General features: G+C 47.0%; 1 protein-coding gene across 1 annotated transcript; it reads left to right on the top strand.

The window, feature by feature from the left end:
* The first annotated feature begins 1,069 nt into the window (after window positions 1-1,069).
* On the top strand, window positions 1,070-22,130 carry ECSCR (endothelial cell surface expressed chemotaxis and apoptosis regulator). Its single transcript, XM_010579256.1, has 11 exons — window positions 1,070-1,127; window positions 11,600-11,641; window positions 12,217-12,267; window positions 14,197-14,310; window positions 14,821-14,868; window positions 17,360-17,407; window positions 17,990-18,088; window positions 19,369-19,467; window positions 20,062-20,098; window positions 21,479-21,578; window positions 22,122-22,130. Exons 1-11 carry the CDS (start codon window positions 1,070-1,072, stop codon window positions 22,128-22,130), a joined length of 705 nt encoding a protein of 234 aa, XP_010577558.1.

The raw sequence follows: 22,130 nt of genomic DNA, 5'->3' as shown, positions 1-22,130 counted from the left end.
CTCTGCAGCTTTCCAGGGGGCTGAGGGAAGGGGCTGGACCAGCACCTCGAGCCAGAAGACACAATCCTGTGGATTTGCATCCTGAACACCGACACAGACCCTCCAAGATGGGCGGACACAGGAGCCTTTCCCACGTGGGGACACTAAGACCCTTCTTCTCCCCCCAAACACCCGTTCACATCCAACACGGGGCAACTTGTTACCTCTGAAATTCAAACTATGCCAGGACGGGACAGACAGACAGACAGACAGACAGCATGTGCATAAACAAGTGCATCACAAGGTTGGAGCCAAGAAACCAAATGCCCCAAATCCCTTGAGCTGGATGGGGGGCAGAACCAGCCCAATTTCCCAGTTCCTCCCCTTGTCAAGGAACTGGGGTTAGGGTAAGTCAAAGCCTGCTGTGTGCTGTGTGTCCTGTGGGGAAGGATGCTGCTGCTACCTGAAAAACAGTGTCCCAAAACCAGCACATCCTGGTGCCCAGACTTGCTGGAGCTGCACAGAGAGGTACAGGTCATAGGCAGCACCACCTGCTGAGTTATCCTGGCCCCACGAGGAGAAAATATTTCCAAATCCCCCCTGGAGATGTTAAGAAATCCCCTCTCAGGTGGGAGGGGAGGACTGGCTCCTCCAGCAGCAATTAGCCCAGGAAGGACCAACGTGGCCCACAGCCTTCATGGCTGATGCGGAGTGGATTGGACCTGGGGTGCACATCTTCACCACAAACAAAGCATCTCCCAAAAAAACCCAAGCACCATAAAGAAGCTACTGAGGGCCAAAGCAGGGCAGGCCCGCCGTGACGCCGCTCTCCCCCGCTATGAGAGCCGAATCCCCCAACAAACTGATGGCGAGGTTTCCTTTGCCATTGGTAAGCGATGTCTCACATCCTCTCCGACCATAATGGGCTAAAAAACACAGTTCCCCTGTGGATTCAGCCCGTTTCCTTCTATTCTTTAACAGGAAGCTCTGCAAGAGTCAGCCCAGGCAGGCAAATCGCTCCTCACCCTCTCGTCCCTCCCGGGATGGATAGATCCCCAGCAAGGCTGCAGAGCCACAAGCCACCAAGAAGATGCTGGCTCCGTCCGTCCATCCGCTCCTCTGGCTGTTCGGCTGCGTGCTGTTCCGAGGTGAGATGCTCTGCTTGCGCCCCAGGGAGGGCGAAGCGGTGCTGGGCAGGGGGATTTGGGGAGCCCGGCTTCACGGGGGGCCACCAAAGGGAAGCGGCCAGACATTCATACGTGTAGTACCTACCATCGGAAAGCTCAGCGTTTAAATTCAGGGGTGGCAGAAGTCAGGTTGCTGGGAAAAATGTGGCCGTACCAGGTTTACAGGGTTTATTTGATGGCGCTAGAATAAAAGAACCTGTTTCCTGGTTAACAAAAGGAGTGTTTTTGCTGAGGTTCGTGATGCTGAGGTGTTTTGTAGTAAGTGACTTTTGTCAAGTAAGTGTAAAGGTAGAACATTTCAATGTACAGGACATTATTTTCCTCAAAGGTATTTTTTCCTTGCCTGATTTTAATTTTTCCTCTCGTCGATATAAATACAAAGACCATGTACAAGACTCATGCAGAACACGCCTTGTCCTTACTGTAATAATTCTGTTCTTTTGTGATAATTCTGCTTTAACTTCTCTTTCCCACGAGTCGCGGTGTGGGATGAAGGAATCGGTTTCTTGCTCTGAAGGGTGACAGGTTGTTTCTTCCTGCATCATGAGACATCTCTTGTGTTGCTGACAGCTGTAGTAGCTACAAGCTGAAAAGCATTTGAAGGAATATAGACTGCACCATCCTCGCTGCTTCTATTAGACAACCACCTAAAAATAACGTGTCTCCAATCCAAAGTTTTTATCATTAAACCATAGAAGTTGCCTATGGGTTACAGCTGCTGTGCTGGTAATAATGGGATTTTTAAAAGGCTGAGAGTATAGAAACCAATTCAGTTAGTAGCTGTGTAATTCTTAGTAGTAAGAGCACATGGATTGGAAAATTTCTCTCTTCATTAGAGGGCAATACTGCTGGCTTCAGCAAAGGGGTGAATTGTGCCTGCTATCAGACAAAGGGCTTTGAGGCCCTTCATGCCTGCCCAGAATGCTCTTTTTCTCTTAAAACTACTTGGTGTGGCTTGCACGGGACAGGAATGCCACAGAGGTTGTCAGGCACCTTCTCCGGCTCCGTTGCGCGATGCCAAGATCCAGCCCCTGCCCGGTGCGGGACAGCCGGCAGTGCTGCCCCGGAGATTCACCTCCCGGGTGGACCCAGCTGCTGCAGCATCACCTGGAAGGGATGCCCACCCTCCGTCCTTTGGTCCTGAGCGCATCATCTCTGTCCTCTGCTGTCTGCTTAAAATCACGGGGCAGGGACCGTTCTCACTGGGTATGCGTCTCGCAGGTAGCGCCGGACCCCAGCAGGGCCGGTGCCTACAGGCAATGAGAACGGCATTGCTGATGCTCGCTGTGCATCAGCGGATGCTGCAGTTGCACCTCTCCGGCTTCAATCCAAATAACCGGCCTTCCCCACCGTCACGTACGCTGTCTCGCTTTTTTGCATCGATACGACAGTTCTGAAACAGCTTTAATTTTCTTTTTAATTTTATAGCAAAGTCGCTAAGGTGGTGTAGTACTTGGGGGGAAAGCTTTTGTGCAAAGCAAAGCAGCAGGCTTAGAGAAAGGGGCAGAGGTGGGGTTCATGATGCCGCTTGTTCCCCAACACGCAGGCATCTGGAGAAGGGAATTAGAGGCTCTTGAACAAGATGGAAGAGCTCAGATGTCTCCCTGCACCTAAGGAGATGGAAGTAACCTTGCAGGAGACAGAATTTGCTTTGGCTGAAAACTAACACCTGCCTGTTTCCACACAGGCACTTTTTTTTTTTTTTACTTTGTGCAAGTTCATTAATTTATTAATGAATTTATTATTTCTTAATTTAAAATTCTAAGCTCTCATGGTTATTTCTAAAGGGAGGTTCAAATACTGTTATTTTGCAATTGCTGAAGTGGGAGGGTTTGGAACATTTCCAACCTGTTTTCCCTCCCCCAGAAACACTTAACAGAAAATTTGTCCAAACAAACCTCTTCCTATGAACCGTTTCCATTACAATGGGCAGGCATTTTCCAGACAAAAGATTTCCACTGAAATATTCCTCCTCGAAACTGATGAGAGCCCAGCAGGATTTTCCCACTGTCGGTTGCTCCATCCACTGCTCTCCTTTTCTGCGCCCCAGGCAGCAGATGGGTAATGCCACAAGAAGCATGGTAGATCAAAAACATATATGTATGTCAATATATATTTTCAATATAATAAAAAACATAGGGTGCATAGAGGACAGACATTCAGCTACCAGGACACCTTCCAGATACAGTACTTGCATCCTTAAACCGGGGCATCCAGTGCATCCTAAAGCTGATTCCTTGGCCAAAGGAAAGGCCAGTGCAACTGTGACCTAGTGAACAAGGAAGAGAAAGCAGGAGGTGGTTAGGAGAAATGTTTGTTCACAAAACAAACTGCTCCCTTCTAGTAACACGAAACCCTGCAGATGACTCTGCAAATCCGACCAAAGTGGCCGGAGACAGTTTCCAGGAATTATGTCCTATTTACAATAGGTGAGTCAACAATAGGTGTCCTCGGAGGGGAAGGTGCTGGTAACCCAACACCGGGAATGCTCCTGCTGGGAAAGCCAAGACATGGGCTTAAGCCCAAGGCTGGAAAAGGGAGATGTGTGTCTTGCATGGCACTAGCAAAAGCCACCACTGCCAAGCCTTGGCTAGAAAGTCTCATTACTCCACTTCCCAGAGGAGCCCACTCAGCATGACCCAACCACCACAACAAGGAGGAACCTCCCATTTGGTCTTTTTTGTCGACTTACGGGCTGGGTGGGCTGTTTTTACCTTTCAGCTGAATCACCCCAGCACAGCAGAAAGGAGCAAAGTCCCCTCTAGTACCTCTGGCTGCAGTGGTGTTTGGAGATATAAAAGTTTCAGGGAGACTTTGCTCCAGTGCTGGTAGCTGGTGAAACTTGCTACAAACCTGATGAAATAACCAGGGATGCGGTTAAATGGCACTGCCTTACTAGCAATTGCATTTCACAGGTTAGGGAGAATCTTCTTACCCCTTGGTGGTAAGAAACCAATGGCTTGGGACCCGGTTCCTTGAGATCAAGGTTTTGCTGGTCTGGGGGACCAGGGATGGGACAGGGGCATCGTAGTACAGAAGCAAAGCTAGCGGCTTGGGCTTGCCACCCTACATAAAGAAGAGGCAGAGAGAGCTCACGTGGAGCTGTTTGTGACAGCAGTGTGGGTCCATGGAGGTGCAGAGCATGTCCGTCCAGAGCAAGCCAGGCAAACCCTTTTGGCACTGGGGACAGCCACCACTGGTTCTGGGCAAGAGAGGGGATGCAAGGTTGGTCACCCCTACCTTTCCCACCATCATCAGGCACAACTGCAGACTGCATGCTCCCAAGGGCAGCACAGCCCTGGGCAAGCAGCTCCAGACATATGATTCAATAAGCTCCTCTCGTATGTTAGTTAGAAGTGTCTCTGGATTTGCTAAAAATCTTGGAATCACACTGAAATTAGCGTGATTAGAAATGAGGGAGAAACTTATCACGGCTGATGATGCACCGGATGGAGACACAGGACCACTGGGCTTTGTCTCTGCCACTTATCACAGCTACATAACACTCCCATGCCTTGTTTTCCCCAGATATGGAATAGGGATAATTAAATTACTTCTTTCATGAAGTGCTTTGAAACCTGGGAATAAAACTGAGGTGATATTACCAGGGCCAGTCACCTAAAATCTAGACTCAGATGAAGTTTGTCAGGCCAAGGTGCTTTACCTGCTCTTTAGCTGCCGCTTCTGCAAGACTCAGCACTTCAGGCAGCAGCTGCAGGGTGCCTCCCCAGCACCGATGCGCTGAAATGACTGGACGCAGGCAGGGATGTCCTTGGGCCACTCCCCTGGGGGTTCAAGCCAAGAGACTTAAGAAAAGAAAGTGGAAAGAACAGGAATTATGAGAAATGCCTTTGCCACCAGCTCCTTACACACCTTGTCTCCTGGGTCACCAGGTGGGAGCTGAACCAATCCCAGCAGATCAGGTTCCTGCGTGGTGGTTCACGAACACCGCACGGCCTGGCTGCTACCAGCAACGCTCAAATAAACCTAGGGAATCTTGGAATTACTGTAAAGAATAACAAATTTGTGAATGAACTTGGAAGCGGTAGCAAAGAGCCTCCATGAACTTGGGGGAACCAAAACATGCCTGGTAGGCACCTACCACTGATCCACCACATTGGCTCCGCTGCTTCAGGGGATCGTAACGCGCGCGCTGTCACAGGGCTCTGCGGACGCCTGTCCGGAGGTGTAGTGTACAAGCAAATACAGAAGCTGATCTCCTGCAGCAGCTGGAGCACACAACATTTGGGACAAAATCATACAAACTGATGAGGACCACCTGCGAGGTGGCCAGTACATTGGCAGGACTTTGCTGGTGGCCTCATCAAGGTGTGAAAGCAGCACTGCTGAACTAGCCTGCAACTTGTAATGCTTCCTCTGCACCTCAGTTTCCCCATCTACAGAAAACAAAGCAAAGCTAACACTACCCCTCTCCTCTGTAAAGTGCTCTGAGATCTGCTGATGAATAGTATTACTTTTAAAAAACTGTAGGTAGGCAAAAAGCACACGCTGAGCTCTGGCTCCCATCAAGCCTGGATAGGTGGTCCCCATCTTCCATTTGAACTGGGCATGGAGTGATTTCCTCCTCCAAAACCCCAGGACCAGCATCAAACCCTAGGAGCAGCATAGCCAGGAGAAGGGCAGGACCCACATCACCAGCACCACAAAGACCAGGAGCAAAACCAGAGCTCCAAAACAAGCAGGTCGCAGAGGAAACTGGAAACAGTAAGCAGCTGGGAGGGTGATGGCACAGCAGCATGATGGAGCAGGTGTTTACTCCCCAAACACCATGGAGCAGTGGTGGTGCAGCCAGGAGAAAAGCCAAGCCGCTTTGCTCTTCTAGGAGCAACTGCTTTTTGTGGAAAAAACAGACCTCAGCACACACAGTGATGTGGCAGAGCCCACTCCATGCATGCGGTTTCCCCACATTGTTTGTCTCCCGGCTTGTTTTCTACATTCAAGTGGGTTTTAATTGACTTCCCCTAAGATGTGTTTCCAGAACAGCTCACCAGAGAGGACCACAAAGCATAATGCTCAGAGAGGATGCCCAGGCCTGGGTACAGCCCTTGAGGAGGGGCAGAGGAAGGCTAAGATTAATTTTAATTGCTGATGAGATCCGGGTTTAATTCCTGGCTCTCTAAACTTCCCATAACACTTTGGCCAAGTCATTATAATGCAGAACCACTTGGCAGTGAGCTGCCAAATGTCCCCATGTCATTTGGGAATTAGATGCTTAAATACCTCTGTGGCTCTGGGACATGATTTAGGCTGTCAGTTATCCAGCCTGCATAACGACTCTTTTCCTCTCTCTCTGCCACAATTTCCACCTTACCTGTTCTGCTGTGAGACACTCAAGGCAGAGGCACCTTTTTCAGGTGCTTAATAAAATAGGACCTAGACTTTTGCAGAGCTCTCTGCTTTCCAGGTTTCCTAATACAGGATTTTTTTCCATGTGAACGTCCTAAGAATTGGGTGTTGTTGCTCTCTGCTGCTTCAGCAGCTGCTGCGTTTCACCCAGGAAACAGCTGCATTTGTGTTAAGCAGTCAGTATATTTTTGTCATGGGTCGTTTGACAGAAATGCCAATATAGGAATTGAAAAGTCTAATTTTACATCGCTAGGTCTCTTTTCTGAAAGTATTTGTTTATGCAACCTGCAAGCAGAGGGTGATGCCGAGGTTGGTACAACAAGGCTGCACAATGCCAAGCGGGCTCTGCAGCTCCCTTCCGTGTAACACACTACCTGGGGACAGGTAGGACATCACCACATCTCCCCCCAAAACTGCCAGGGAAGGAGAAGAGTCCAGTGAGTCCAGGGTTACATGTCATCGGGGATAGACAGTCCCTCTCCATTACCAGTTCTGGTGGACAGGACCAGTCCCAGTCCCTGGGCTTTCATACTGGTGCCAGAGATCCTCCCCTGTGACTCCGTCCCTCTACAAATACAGACCAGACAGCACGAGCCCTTCTGGAGCCTCATCTAAACCCTGCTGAAGTGTTTCCGACAACTGGCGCAGGTCTCTACTATAGCAGTGCTGCTATACGGAGGCTCTGATGGAAAGTTTGGGGTTTTTAAATATCAGTGCCTCTCTTTAGTCAGCAGCTGGAGAAACCACTCTTTAAATTATTGCCAAAAATAATACCAAAGCAGAAATACCTAAAATTCACCTTTTTTTGTTTTGCATCATTCTCTTTTTGTGCCAAGGAGTGAGCTCTGGGAACATCTCGGCTGCTGTGAGAGAAGGCTCCATGGATAAGACCCCTCTGCTCTTAGTCTAACACTCACATCTAACCTCACAAAAGAACTACTGCAAATAACAGAAATCCAAAATCCCCCTGCTCCATCCTCTGGAAAAGTTAACCGAAAAGCAGCTAGCACTGAGTCAGAGCTGAAATGCACCTGCAGCTCCGACGTGCTCCTCTGCAGCCCAACGGCTCTGGTGGGTAATCAGGGGTTTTCCATTACAGCAAGAGCAGAAAGCCGTTATCTCCCATCATAAATCCCTCAGCAAGCTCCCTATCTCCACCTAGAACTGCACAATCTGGCTATAAATCACTTGCACCCAAACACGCAACAAATATCTTGGCAGTGCTTACGCTCAATGGCGAGTCATTTGAATGGCTTTGATGTTTATTGCAATTACAGCTGCACTGGCTGCATCCTGACTATTATTGTTAGCTGTTTATACAGCCAGGGCCCTTCATGGAGGGGAGCAGGGCCGTGCTGGCAGTGGCACCAGGAGGAAACGGCGTCCAGCACCGTTCGCATGAGAGTCCCCCGGGGATGTCTGCGGGGAGCCGCGACGCGTGGCACTTTTTTGTTTGTACCCATCCTGCTGCCCAGCCCCACGATGTGACCTGGGTTTCTTCCTGCTTCGCACACGTCCGTCCCCCTCCGGTGTAATTCAACTTGGATGCTAAGCACCTTCACCAAAAGAAAACACCTAATATAACAGGACTTTTGATTATTTGAGTTGGCCGGGAAGGCATAACAAGCAGCAGTGACCAGAAGTCAGAGCCAGACCTGCCCTGCTTTGAAAAAACATGCAGTTGTGTTTAGAGAAGCCATGGTCATTTATTCCAAGTGCCAAAAGGGGATCGCCATCTCTTGGCCTTTTCACAGCAAGACCAGTCACTTCTCCGCAGCAAAGCTCACATGCAGCAGACCAGGGCGAGCATCTGCTTAGACAGGTGAACTCCAGGGACTGAGCACTGGGAAAAAACCTGCTTATTCATCTTATTTATAATAACCCCAGGGTTTAGTTTTGCAAATGGAGAACTCCTTATGAGCCAGTGCTCTGGTGTGACCTTCAGCGAAGGGCTGAGCTGGGGTGGAAGAAAACATGGAGTATGATCCTCTTCCTCTTGCCCCAGCGCTGGGCATACTGGAGCTAGCCCATGGGATGGTCCCAACGGGGATGGCAGTACAGGGCGATGGCATCTCCCTTGCTCTCAGCTTCCTCCTGTCCCTAGAGGCTCTGTTCAAGCTCTCAGATTTCTCCTCAGCTGCACCAAAACCACTGGAATAAACTGCCAGCTCAGCACCTTCACCCCCCTTTTCCTTTGACAAAGACTAAGTGTAGACAACAGCTCTTTCTTCAGCAACTCTCAATGCTTTCATGTGCCATGTACACTAAAAAGCACCTGTGATAATTTCAAGAACATGTGTTACAAGCAGCTACTTCTCCCCACGGGAAAATAAGACAATGGCTTCTGCAAGGTGATTTTGGAAAAAGAGAAGCTGTTTGAGCTTGGCAGCTGCTAGAGGATATTGGCCCCCATGATGATCTCAGCACACTATTTTTTGTGCTGAATGTATAGAGTATCTTAAGGCATTTGCAAACCAACGTCCAGAAATTGTATTGTAAAGCTGTTTAAGCAGAGGAAGCCCAGACAAAGAGAAAACTTGGCAAACTCTTAGGATCAATGGAAACAGCCCGAGTCACCACACGCTCTCCATGGAGTCAGCTGGGCCCCCAGGGAGCAGGCAGTGCCCCACAGCATCCCAGGCAACAAGGGTGCAAAGGGGCGCACCACCCTTCCTCAAAAGAAGCATCTCTACCTCTTTAAGAAGGGCAACCATGTGCCCAAAAGATATTTTTTTTCATTATATTAGTTGATTTAGTAAGTGATGTTACATCTGTCCATAATCCTGTCTATGTTACTAGACTGATGCTCATTTAACCAGCTCTTCAAAGCCTGCAGACAAGGATATCCCATAATCCTCCTTACACAATCACTCCTAGCAACTCACTATCCTTATGTTAAGGCAGTTTCCTATTGCCCAGCCTCCCTTTTCCTTGCTGCAGTTAAAAGTCCTTGTTTTCTGGTCCTGTTCCCAATGGATTTAGAAAACCACTTAGTCCCTTCCTCTCTATGTAATTAAAGATCTGATCATGTCTACTCTTTCATGGACTAAACAAGACAGTTTTGCCAGCCTGCTGCCCAGTAAGGTAGAAGAGGAAATCATGGAAAAGATCTGAAAAGTCAGATTTGATTTTCACAGCCAAATCCTATCTGGAAAGAGACCACGTTTTATTATGTATTCACCGTGGTTGACACACTGTTTTGGTTCCTGTTTGGCTGGGATCATTGTCATAAATCCTCAGACAAAAAAACAATTATGACTCCAACGCAGTTACGTGAGAAAAATGAGATCAATCAGGAGCTCGTTACACCCAGACGGTCCCAAGGGGTGAGCTCTGAGCCAAGCCCTGATCACATACACTGGATGCTAAAGATCTCATTGCAGATACACACCGCTATCAGAGCATTCATCTGACCTCTTTCAGACACCTACAGCATAGGTACCTACCACAAAGTTCATCACCTACATCACCTCTACAGCTCCTGGTAAGAAACGGGATGTTGCAGGCTGTGGCTCCTCTAGCCACAGCTAGAGCATGGTAGAAATCTGAAATAGGTAAGGTAAGGTAGAGATCTGAAACAGGTCAGAGCAATAGGGTTTTAGAAGTGCCCGGTCCTCTCTTTGGTGAGAAAGAGAGCCTGGAGATGAGCTCTCTTGCAGGCTGGTTCATGAGAGATGTAAAGTGGCACATGAGATGAATCTTGCATACAGGGAGGACGGATTCTGGCTGTAAATGGGCACACAAGCACTGCTCTGCTCTGGCTAGTGCTGCGTTGCTGGACCTCCCCTCCTGCCACCCCACGAGGCACAGCATCCTGCAAAGGCACTGCACCTCACCACAGACCACTGCTGCAATGGAGTTACGCAGCATTACAAGGGGACAGCGAGCTGGAAGGACTCAACCTTTACTGTCCCTTTTTGTCTGAAACCTTTAGCCCTCGTGGGACTCCAGTGAGATGGATCACTGGTGGGATCAGATTCAGCTGGTTCCTGTAGCTGTAATGTAGTGTCTTTCATTAATCTTAACTACAGGCAGCACCAGGATTACCATCGATAACCATTTAAAGATACCAATTTGGATGTGGATTTCCAAAACAACAGACTCAAAGTCACCTTTTCAAAGTTAAACCAGTTGGGTTTGATTTGAGTGTCTAAAGGGCATTTACATTTTCGAGTTCTTGTCCCCAAATATGGGAACTGGACATTTCTTTTTTCTGCTTTAAATGGCAGTTTAAATTGGCATCTCATCTAATCATAGGACTCCAGGAGCTGGGGCTTAAAGAAAAATACCAGGGATCCTGAGAGTAGGCAACATGGGGGATTGGTGCAGGGATGCTTTGTCATAAAACAAACAAACAAAAAAAACAAACAGAAACACCTTTCAGTTGAGAAACTAGGGCCTCAGTGCAACACCTGCAATCCTGGGAGAGCAAAGCCTTGCATGGACCTACAGGACTACCCACCGCTACCAGGGAAGGCAGCTCCAAGTCGGTCCCCAAGCTGCAGCCCCGTTGCTGGGTCCAGACTTACATGGCCACAAGGCTTCAGCCAGCTTCCCAGGATACAAATACACAGGATAGAAGGATCAGAGGTAGGAGACAGGAAGGAAAAACAGTCCCATCGGCTTCTGGAAGCCTTTACAAACCTTATCAAGTGTGTATCTTAACTCTTTAAACGGCTCTGCAATACAGGTCAAATGATCTTTCTCCACCAAGACTGAGCTGGAGGCAAACAGGTCATGGGGAAGGAATGACCCCACTGGTTCGTATGGCCTTGCATATTCCCTGTCAGAGAGGAAGACGGCTCTGTGCAGGGTTCAACTCCATCTCGAGAGCGCGGCATTTATCCTGGCTGAATAAACTCCAGTACTAATTTACTCAGAACCTGATAGTTTTGCATTCAGTGTTTGCTACTACTTCTTTGCTAATGCTTTTGGGGAAATCATGTATTTCAAAGTCATTCCTACAGAAGATGAGGAAAACCCAAACCACAAAACCAGCAAGAACAGCAATGCATTAGTGACAGTCACAGATTAGCACCACTAATACTCTTATTCTTTCATTTCAGGTACTACAACCTCCACAGACTCTTCTGTCCCTGCTGTAACAGGTACCTCCTTGGTTGTGATCTGCTTTGCATGTCTATTTGGATGTGGATGCACATGCCCATGTGGGGATGCAAATGGAGAGCCCACAAATGGGAACCAGATTCAAAATTCACATCCGCTGAAGCACCTTCTCCCAGGAGCCTGCATTGCCCACCTCTGCCTGCCCCATCTATCATCATTCAGCCCCAGATCTCCAGAGGTCACTGTGCCCCAGAAGATGACCTTGCTTGGTTCCCTTTTTTGTCTGGAAGAGAGCAATGTGGTGTTCTGGGAAGCCTAGCGAAAGCAGAGGAATCCTGCCTCATCTTTGCTCCCCATTTTCCCCAGCTGTTTCCTACCAGTTAACATGCTCTCCTCCATGGATCCTCAGAGCCAAGGTCCCTTTGCCCACAGGTCCCTATACCCACACCGGTGACAAACCCTCTCCTGAGCATCTCTTGCCCCCATCACCCTTTCAGCTCTCATTGGCTACAATGGCCCCTTTCTGGCCCATCCTTCAACCCTTCCTGTGGGGATGCCACCAACAAGGAGCATGTGTAGGAGACGTCACCTCCATGTCTCTCTGCTTGTGTTACAGGTCAATCCCAATCAACAACACACAGCCCTGAAGTAAAGGACCATACCTCAGGTAATGCTCATCTGGAGACCTAAAAGTACAGCTCAGGGACATCCTGGCTTGTAACTGGTCTGACTTCAGTCTAGCTGGGCCACCTAGTGATAAACTGGGCTATGTGGTGATAGGTTAGATGAGAACAGTGTTGGGAAGAAGGAAATTTTGTGGTGTAAGGGCTTCTGATCCACCCAGCTCACCCCAGAGGGATCAAGCCATGGAGGTGAGCAAGAACAGGGAAAAATCACTAAATTGAATAGGGAGAAGCAGAGTCAGCAGGTCAAAACCCAGGGAAAACCCTGGGCTTTGCACAAAGGACACGACTGCCCAGAGCCCAGCAGCCAGCCTGGGCAGTGTCTGCTTTGCCGCACCCTCCTACCCGGCATCACCCGCTTTGCTTGGCAGCTCTTCCGTGCAAGGACCGTCGGGTGTGAGCAGTACGTGCAAGCACAGTGCCTCGCACACCAGGTCTGGCCTTGGCTCTTGGTGTTGTGACAGAAGAACAGCAATGAAATCATTGTTGTAAGAGCTTCCCTGCATTACATTTGCTGTTCAATACTGCTCTCTCAACAAGCCTGACTGCATTTTCTTTTTTTAACTAAAAACTTCCAGTGCTTTGCACACCCTCAGTGCCTCCCATACAACAGGTCAACATGTTCCCCATTTCTCCAAGAGGAAAAGGGGAAGGACGAAGAGGCTTGTCCTAAACTGTACAATGTTTGTGTTGGCACAGGGACTGAACACTGCCTTAGCTCTAATTCAGTTATTCATGTTGGGGGTTTTGCTTTGTTATCTGCCTTCATGGAAACAGCAATCACTCATAAGGACAAAAGAATATTTAAAAGTAATATGAACTGCTGAGGAGCTCCCTTAATTTATTCTCCTTTTTCTGTTCTCCCCCTCTGCTGAAACCAGCTACAGGACACTACCACATGTACATGGTCATGCAGAAACCCTCCTACTAATTGGACATAGGCAGGTGTTAGCAGAAAGTTACATGTTTCAGTCTGAAAATACACAAAACCAAATACACAAGAAGAGACCTCTCCAACTCCAGATCCACATCTGTTAGTCCACTTGGATCTCTGGAGACAGATCTCTTCCTGCTATAGTTGGGGGAGGGAAATCTTTCTAAGCATAGCTACCCCTCTTAAGGGACCCCAAAAATATAAACGAAAAACATCTCAAAAAGATCTCAGATTCTGCTTCCATGCCTTGCAGAAAAAAGAAACTTACTCCTAAATTTGAATATTTTGGTGAAGCATTTGGGCAAAAGGGGAAAAAAAACCCTGACCTTACCATTTTCACTCTTTTCTCATTTTTATTGGAAAGCCAGTTGAAGTCTAGACAAGGAACTTGCCTGTAAATTCCAAGCTGGTGATCTACAGTTCCTTGCAGAGGGCTTGTTGAAAGCTTTTTGCCCCACATCTTGCTCTGGATCATGTTCTTGCTATGCAGCTTTGCGTAGCAGGTTGAGGAAGATGACAGAGCCTCCAGACCACTGCAAGAACTGAATTATTTGTGCTTAGAGACTCTCAGTGAAATAAAAGTCAGCATTTCAGATAATGAGCAAACACACACGTGGGTGCCAGGCAGCTCTAGGCAGTTAAAATGTCCAGTGACAAAAACACCTTCATTTTCAAAGCAGGAAAAAAGTGGGGGCAAAAAGCAGACTTTCTCCATATGTCTCCTGAGCTCTGCCAGCTCATCACCTCTGTACACTAAAAAAAGCAAAAGCTAATACCGAAGCACAAAGGCTCCCTGACTCTGAGCAGGACGAAGGCTATTTCTTTGTCTACTTATGCCTCTGCTTTCCCTAGCAGATTATCCATAAGTCCCAAGGAGTGTGAGGACTCTTTCCAATAGCCATGCCCTCCTCCAAGCTGTTTTTGAGCAGTGCATGGGGTGAGCAGAGCTCTCTGAAGTAACGCTATGCTTCCTCTACAGAGCCTTCAGTAAAATCACCACCAACAACCCACTTGAATCTCTCCTCTGTGGGTCAAACTACTACAGCCAAATCCTCTTCCATCACTACAACACCGCTAGCATTGACTGTGCAAGGTAAGTATGGAAAACTCAAATTTTTGCTCAGGCAGGACCTGTTCATGCATCCCTCCTTATCCAAGCAAAACTGGGGGGCATCAGAAAGACTGGGCTAGTCCATGCCCTGCTACTTACTCAGTAGCAGCAACTTTTGAATCTCTTTGAGTCTTTGCTAAAAGAGCAGCTCATTCCAGCTCCTCAGAAGCACAGGGCTGGACACAACCATGACCTAGATGTGGCATCTGCACAGCAAGCCCATATCAGAAAAGCCAGTTCATGCTTTACCAGGTAATGGTTTGTGGAGGAGCTATAGGCACCACAGCCTCCCCAGCAGACCTCTCCCAAGCTCACCTCTCCTGTACACTCTCTAATTAACTGCACAGCTTGCTAGTTGGACATCTTGATGTTTGTTTGGAGGGGAAGTCTCATGCAAAGTTTTTTACCCCATGGAAACCCCACAGCTCTCCATAGCACAGTTAGTAGCAGCGTCAAGAGTTAATTCTCCTTTCCCTTGTTTTCTTTATCCAGATGAAAAGTCCAGTGGAAGCAGAAGCACAGCAGCTTCACCACTTCAAGGTACTTTGTCCTTTTATAGAGTAACAATGAGTTTAGATAATTTCATGGCAATTAGCTTACTTGGTTCACATGGTGCAGGTTATCTAACCACTGGTGTCCTGGTTTCAGCTGGGATAGAGTTAATTTTTTTTCTAGTAGCTGGTATAGTGTTATGGTTTGGATTCAGTATGAGAAGAATGTTGATAGCAACAGCTGAAAACATCACTGTGTTAAGTCATGTTTATACTAAGTCAAGAATTTTTGAGCTTCTCATGCCCAGCCAGCAAGAAGGCTGGAGGGGCACAAGAAGTTGGGAGGGGACACAGCCAGGGCAGCTGACCCAAAGTGGCCGAAGGGATATTCCATACCATGTGACATCATGTCCAGTATATACACTGGGGTGAGTTGGCCAGGGGGTGGGATCGCTGCTCAGGAACTAACTGGCCATCGGTCAGTGAGTGGTGAGCAATTGCATTGTGCATCACTTGGTTTGTATATTCCATTCTTTTATTATTATTATTATTGTCATTTTATTATTATCATAATCATTATTATTATTTTCTTCCTTTCTGTCCTATTAAACTGTTCTTATCTCAACTCATGAGTTTTACTTTTTTTTCCTGATTCTCTCCCCCACCCCACTGGGTGGGAGAGAAGTGAGCGAGCAGCTGCATAGTGCTTAGCTGCTGGCTGGGGTTAAACCACAACAACTAGTCTTCATCTTGGGGGTTGAGCTATCAGTAACACCAAAAATCATGTCTGGTAACCTTACAAGCAGTGATGAAACACAGGACCAAATGCACTTAACATCCTCTGCCTGGGATGAACTTGAACGGTTGAAAGACTGATCTATGTTTAGGAAAAGGGAGCCCTTTAACATCCTTTAAAAAAATTTTTTTTGGCTTTTGACAGTTTGCTTAGCTCAGCCTGTAAGCAAAAATTGGAGAATTCAGTAAGAGTTTTATCAGAATAAGGGCAGAATCCAAGAGAGTTGGAAGACTGAAATCTGAGAACTGAGCTGATTCCCCACTAAAGATTCAGCCTCAAAAATCTGTAATGGTCAAGACAGAAACTGCTCTGCCTCTCCAAGTACCTCTCAGATCTTCTCGAATGCAAGCAAGGTTAAAAACCCGTGCTCAGCTCTGCCTGCACAGATGTCCAGCCAGCATGCCTGTGCCCAGCTAAGCCAAGAGCCTTTTGCATCAGAGCAGATTGCTATTAATTATAACCCTGCTTTATATCTGAAAAGCTCCATACATCTTTGACTACAGAAGTGTTGCTGATGCTTCCAAAAGGAAAGTCTCCTGTTGTGTGAGACCCAACATTTCCCAGGGATAGGGTATCCATGCCAGGCTCAGCAAACCACAGCTTCTGCCCACCGCCTGTGGCTAGAACAATTTCAGAATGAAACAAAGGGTTTGATGACTGGTGGAAAAAATTGCACAGCAGTAGTCCTGCTTCTCAGGTGTGGTTACCCATTTCTGAACCAGTTAGATTTGTTATTTCAGACTGTTTCCCCTTTTTCTTCTGACTTTTGGCAAAATTACATTCCAAAACAGGGATGTTTTCTGCAAAACAGAAACCCCAGTTTCAGCTGCACGCCCTGCGGTCCACTGCAGAGTGCCAGGAGCTGTTTCACACTTCTCCAGGCAGCACATACTTTTGGCCCACACTGCTATTGGGAAGGTGGGGATGGGAAGGGAGGAAAGAAGATCTTACTTGACCTACAGATGATCTTCTGAAGCTCTAAAGTATCACTTTTAGTCTCCCAGCAGGGCCTGTAGCTCTTCACTAAGGTCAATGCAGATAATCTGGACGTTCAACACACGTCCAGGAGGCAGCAAAGGGGTTTTTTTCTCTGTACAAGTGAAACCCACAGGCTAGCTTTAAATTTGCTTGCACGGGCATTGGAAGTAGCTGTCACAAACCAAACAGCTTCATATAAGCCAGTTCATCCCACTGAGAACTGGAGTCCTTGCTCAAACAAACCTCTACACTCCCACAGCTAGACTACATATGGTGTGCAAGTTAGCCCAACTCAAACTAGCTTAATTACTTCTAGATAACCCAGGACAGCATACCCACTAATTCCAACTCCAAGGACAAGCCAAACAGTCAATCCACACCCATATTCTGCAGAATTTCTCCCCCTAAGCAGTTTTTTTTTTGAAGTCTCAACATTTACGAGCAATAGCAAATCTATAACCTTCCCATTTCACTCTTCCGGTATTCAATTGCTGTATCTGCCCAAAAACTGCATCTGGGACTGCAGAACCTGAACAGTTTATACAAGGGTATTTGAATTTTGGTTTCCCAAGTTTCTATTTGGACATGGAAAATAGTACAAAGTATGTTTGGTGGGAAGGTTTTAGCCCAAGTAAGAATTCCATGTTTCCCCAGATATCACCAGCATTATTGTGAAGCCATTCTCCTCTCCAGCATGCCCATTAATTCTTTTGGTTATTAGATGACACTAAAAGACAAAACTTACATTCTGTGTTTCTCTATGCAGGTCACGAGCCCAAGAGAAGCAAGAATACCACAGCATCAGCAACTCAAGGTGCTTTCTCCTTTCTCATGCAAAGAGATGGTTATCTCAAGATGCTTTACAGCCCTTTTCACAGCCAACAGCAAGGCCATCATACTGCTGTCTTCAAGGCAGCACGGTGAATGGACAACGAGTACCTGAGAGATGCTAGCCATCCCATCTAGCCCTTGAAAAACCTGTTAAACACTTCGGGGAAACTTGTTGAGCCTGGGAACAGTGGTTGTGAGTCACAGCAGGAAAGGTGCCACTATGGCAAAAGCTTGTAAAATGGGGGAGAAAGGATAAGCCTCGCCCTCAAACACACTGCCAGATCAGTCCTTCACCTGCCACGCTCAGTTTTGTCACTAGGGCCCCAGCAGAAAACCCTATGGGTCTTCTCAGACTGTTGATAAAATGGGCCACGCCAAGGCAATCTGATTCCCACATAGGTCTTGGACACTTGGCTGTTAACATTGATGGGGGTGGCCAGGATCCAACGTTATTCTCTTCAATAAAGTGCAAGTGCAAGTTAGGTCCTCTAGCATTACTAGGAATCCTCTTCCCAACTTTGGAAGAAAGACTTTTATATAAAGCTACCTTTTTCCCCTCTTGTAGGCACCTCAAAGCCAGTCACCCCAACACCGAAGCCCTCTGACTACTTGCCTGTGCCCACTCCAACAGATGATAAATCACCACTGACGGTGGCAGCTTTTGGTAAGGTCTTGTGCAACCTGGGGAGAGGAAGGGGATCTGTTTTGCCAGGCCACACTGTTTTGGACACCCAGCTTCAAAGACTTCTTCCCTGGAGATGGCTCCACAGTTTTCTTCTTCAGCATGCCTGATCCTGGAGTTTTCAGAGTGCAAGGAAAAACCCTTGAGAAAAAGACTCATCACCAGCAGGCAATAAAGCACCTAACAGATACTCCCAGCCATGTCCAGTATACAAGGGACAGACAATTTGAAAGTCCATCATGGCTACACCTGAGCTTGGGCTCTTGCTCCCAGCACCAGTGTTTGCCCCAGCTCCATGTCAGGACAAGACCTGGGCACAAATGATCCCATGCTATGCCTTTGTTTCCCTGATAATGTCTAGAATAAGCTACCCGCCTGGAAGCTTAGACATTTTTTTTTCCCCTGCAAACCTGTTAGGACTGCATTCCCACCCTGCCTTACTGCTCTCCCCTGTTACACTTGCACCCTGACTGGCAGGAAGCAGCTGAGTCCTCTGCATCCTTCAGACTGTGGAAGGATGGAGCAAGAGATGCCATACCTTAACCTGGCAATAGATTTGAAAATAGGCACAGGGTAGATTTAGACACCCACTCTGCCTTGGGCTATACTGTCCCCCTCCTCCATGAAGACAAGCAAAAAAAACCAGTTCGCTCATTCTTATCACACTGTAGGAAACAGTGTTATTTCAGAAGCATTTTTAAAAGTCAAGTGTTAATTTCATAAGTATCATTTGTTTACAACCTCCAAGGGAAGCCACAAGAAGTCCTGAAGCAATCTTTCAGGACAAGATTCCCGTGCAAAGAATAGTTTGATTTATTGAGGCCTGATGTCAGAATCAAATCTGCACTTGGCCACTGGTTTATGAGACAGATAACATTGTTCACACACTTTAGCTTGTCTCTCCCCATTACATTAGACATTTATCTGACTTTATGCACTTTTAGGGTAAGATTTACCAACTGTAGTAAGGACATACTGACTTCAATCAATCCCCAGTGTAATCAGCTGACTTCTGCCCTCCTGGCACTGCCTTACCAATTAAGTATTCATCAGAAGACCTTTAAGGCTAAAACACAACAGTATAAAGCCATTTGCTCTAGTGACTATTTACTTCTCTGCCTATCACGTGCCATGCTCATTTTAATGAAAATACAGATTTCCTAGCCAAGTTTTGATGACAAAGTCTCTCCACTACCTCAGAAGCCGAGGAGGACAGGCACATTGTTATATCAATTGCAGACAGTTCTTTCCTCCATCCCCAGGTGTCATCAGCTTCATAGTTATCCTGATAGTGGTTGTGATCATTCTGGTCAGCGCGGTCAGCCTGAGATTCAAGTGTAACCACTCAAAGGACTCAGAAGGTATTTGCCTGGGGTGATCTGTCTTTCCCTAATCAAAAAAATCATCAGTTTCTACCTGGATCTGGCAATTCCTAAAAGACACTTTTAAAAAGCTTAGACAGTGGGGAGGTTTTGAAGCCAAACTAGAACGCAGACTCAGCAGTTAGGAATGTAGCATGACCACCTCTTTAGAGCCCCCATCTACACAGGGAAATAGTCTCAAGTTTGCTGCAGTTAAATGTGCAGATTTCCAAAGGTGGGCAGCTCTTCCAGAAGTCATGGAGTTTCACACTCCTTTTCCCCAAGAACCCCATTTCCCACTAAGCAGTGCCCACTAGAGGGCAAGGCTGCTCTACAGCAAGGCAGGTAACTGCCAAAAAACCAAAGGATGCTAGTGACTAAACAGGCAGCAAAGCATTCAGTCCTGCCTGTATGTCACGTTAGTTGAAGAATTTTCTCTAATCAACTCTCAAGTATCGCCCGTGGTGTCTCTAATCTCATTTGGATTTCATTTATAACCCTGTACAACGTATTTCTGAATATAGTTGACTTATTTTATTGCTTGGCTGTGATGTTTTCTCACCTGTACATCACCAACTGCCTTTCTCCCTCCAGACAAACAGAAACCAGGGACCTCCATGGTATCAGAGAGGTAAGGCTGCTCACACTATTCACATCCTATTGAAAATGACAATTTTATTTCAGAACTAATTTTAGCAAGGAAAAGAGGCTGCTTTGGTTATTTCAGGTGGAAGCATTTCAAGATGTCTTTGAGACAGGTAAAAAAACAAAATGAGCACTGATAGAACCTCTTCCTGATGGAGTCAAAGGTAGCAGTTCAATATTTAGGGGCCTCATTTCAAAGCTGCACTGATATCTGTGAAGACTCATCACCTTCCAAAAGCAGTTTGCTTGTCTGTCTTTGCCTAGATCCAGACTTGAGGTCTAAACTTGGGCTTCTGAATCTCAGAGCAGCCTCAGTGAGATGAGATCAGGTCCCCAGAAATATCTTCCAAGAAACCTATTACCATTATCTAGCAAGAGCAGGATAAGGAGGGCCCAGTCCAGAGACCTTTGGAAGAGAAATACCAAGTGGAGGATGGTCCATCCGAACCCCACGGTCCATCGCTGCTGCCCAAGAAGAGAGGCTGCATGTGGGAAAGCTGCAGGAAACAAGAGCTAGAAGGGAACAAAACACGTTGCTCCTACTTTTTTCATCTGATAGTTTCCTACTGAAGTAATAAACCCTGCTTTGGAAACAGGCAAGGTACACAGGAAGCAATGTCCCTAAGTATTTAGGTGTCAAATTTGAATCAGCATCAATGGTTCCCAAATACCCTTAATGAGCATGATCTAAGTGATCTGCAGCCACTGAGGCAGGACATATCAGTGCAGAGGACTGTGCCCCCTGAAGGCACCCTAATCCTCAAGGTCATCCAGTCTCCACTGGCACTAAATGCATATCCCAGCCCTCAGGGTAGGGAGAAAGGGGAATTTCACCTTCCTAACACTTGTAACTCTCACTCTTAAGAGAGACCCTGACAATACGTGAGCAGCAGCATCAGATGTAAAAATATCCAGGGCTCCCTTTGAATGACAAATAAACTTAAGGGCATAGGACAGAGGGACACGGTAATGTTTCCTTTTGTTCCAGTTCTGGTAATGGCTGCAGGGCTAGAAGGTAATTCCATCACTGAGAACCAGATCCAAACTGCTCCTTGATTCTGCCTACAAGTAGTGACACAGGTGACAATGGTGCTTTCTATCGCGCAAACCAGCACCGCATCCGAATTTGTCTGAACACACTGCATGTTTCACCAGAGACCTCCAAACCTGTGTTCAGACAGGTGATGGGGAATTTAGCACTAAGGATGGGCCTGAATCAGGACAGCAGCTCAAAGGACAGCACAAGTCAACCCTGGTCTTGCGTACTAGCCAGCCTCAGCCTTGGCTGTTTGCCTCCAGTTGTGTAAAAAGAAACTTCCCTCTCCCATTTTCCAGAGTAGTTAATACTGCCTTCTCTTCTTGACAGCTGCTCAGCAGGCACAAGCCAGAAGGACAACAGCATCACTCTGATCTCCATGAAGAACATCAACATGAACAACAGCATGAGTTACCCGCTGTCAGAAAAGGTTTCCCTTTTAAGCCTTGCTTTTTAAAGAGTTAGCTGGGGATTATTTCTCTTGCTGGATAAGAGCATACCTTTGAGGTATTTCTTTGCTTTCTTATTCCTTCAGAAAGATAATAAAAACCAGCTGCCATCAAACTCCTAAAGGTCCAAACTGGTTCCAGTGAGCCTGGCAAAAAGTTTGGGTGCCTATCTCAGGTTTAACCAAGCTGCCTGAACTCAAGTTGTCAAGTATACCTCATGTATATATGTGCCATCACCTAGGGCCAGACATCAAAGCTGGAGTGGTTTGTCATTAAATGAAGAGGTAAATAAGCTAGCCTTGAGAAATCAAGGTCTCGCCCTCTAGTCCAAGCTTACCCACTCCTGCTCCACAGGTGATGTTGAAGCACATTCCTCTCAGTGCTCTCAGGTCCATTCAACATGAGTAATTCACATCATTTTCAGTCATTTTAAAGCTGGGACTGAGTTTGAGAGAACGCATTGCTTAACTCATTTTGCCAGCCCAAACAGGCTGCTGATGCACCACGTTTTGTTCCTTTTGCAGGTGCTATGA

This window comes from Haliaeetus leucocephalus, unplaced genomic scaffold (assembly GCF_000737465.1).
Source record: "Haliaeetus leucocephalus isolate CR32 unplaced genomic scaffold, Haliaeetus_leucocephalus-4.0 Scaffold656, whole genome shotgun sequence".
NCBI lineage: Eukaryota > Metazoa > Chordata > Aves > Accipitriformes > Accipitridae > Haliaeetus > Haliaeetus leucocephalus.
This window is presented reverse-complemented; position numbering and strand designations above follow the sequence as displayed.

Excerpts from the sequence above, each read along its gene's own strand:
- ECSCR (XM_010579256.1), top strand. The coding sequence starts at position 1,070 with ATGCTGGCTCCGTCCGTCCATCCGCTCCTCTGGCTGTTCGGCTGCGTG. Across the intron at positions 14,311-14,820 it reads GCTAGCATTGACTGTGCAAG|ATGAAAAGTCCAGTGGAAGC; the intron begins GTAAGTATGGAA and ends TTCTTTATCCAG. Across the intron at positions 14,869-17,359 it reads AGCAGCTTCACCACTTCAAG|GTCACGAGCCCAAGAGAAGC; the intron begins GTACTTTGTCCT and ends TTCTCTATGCAG.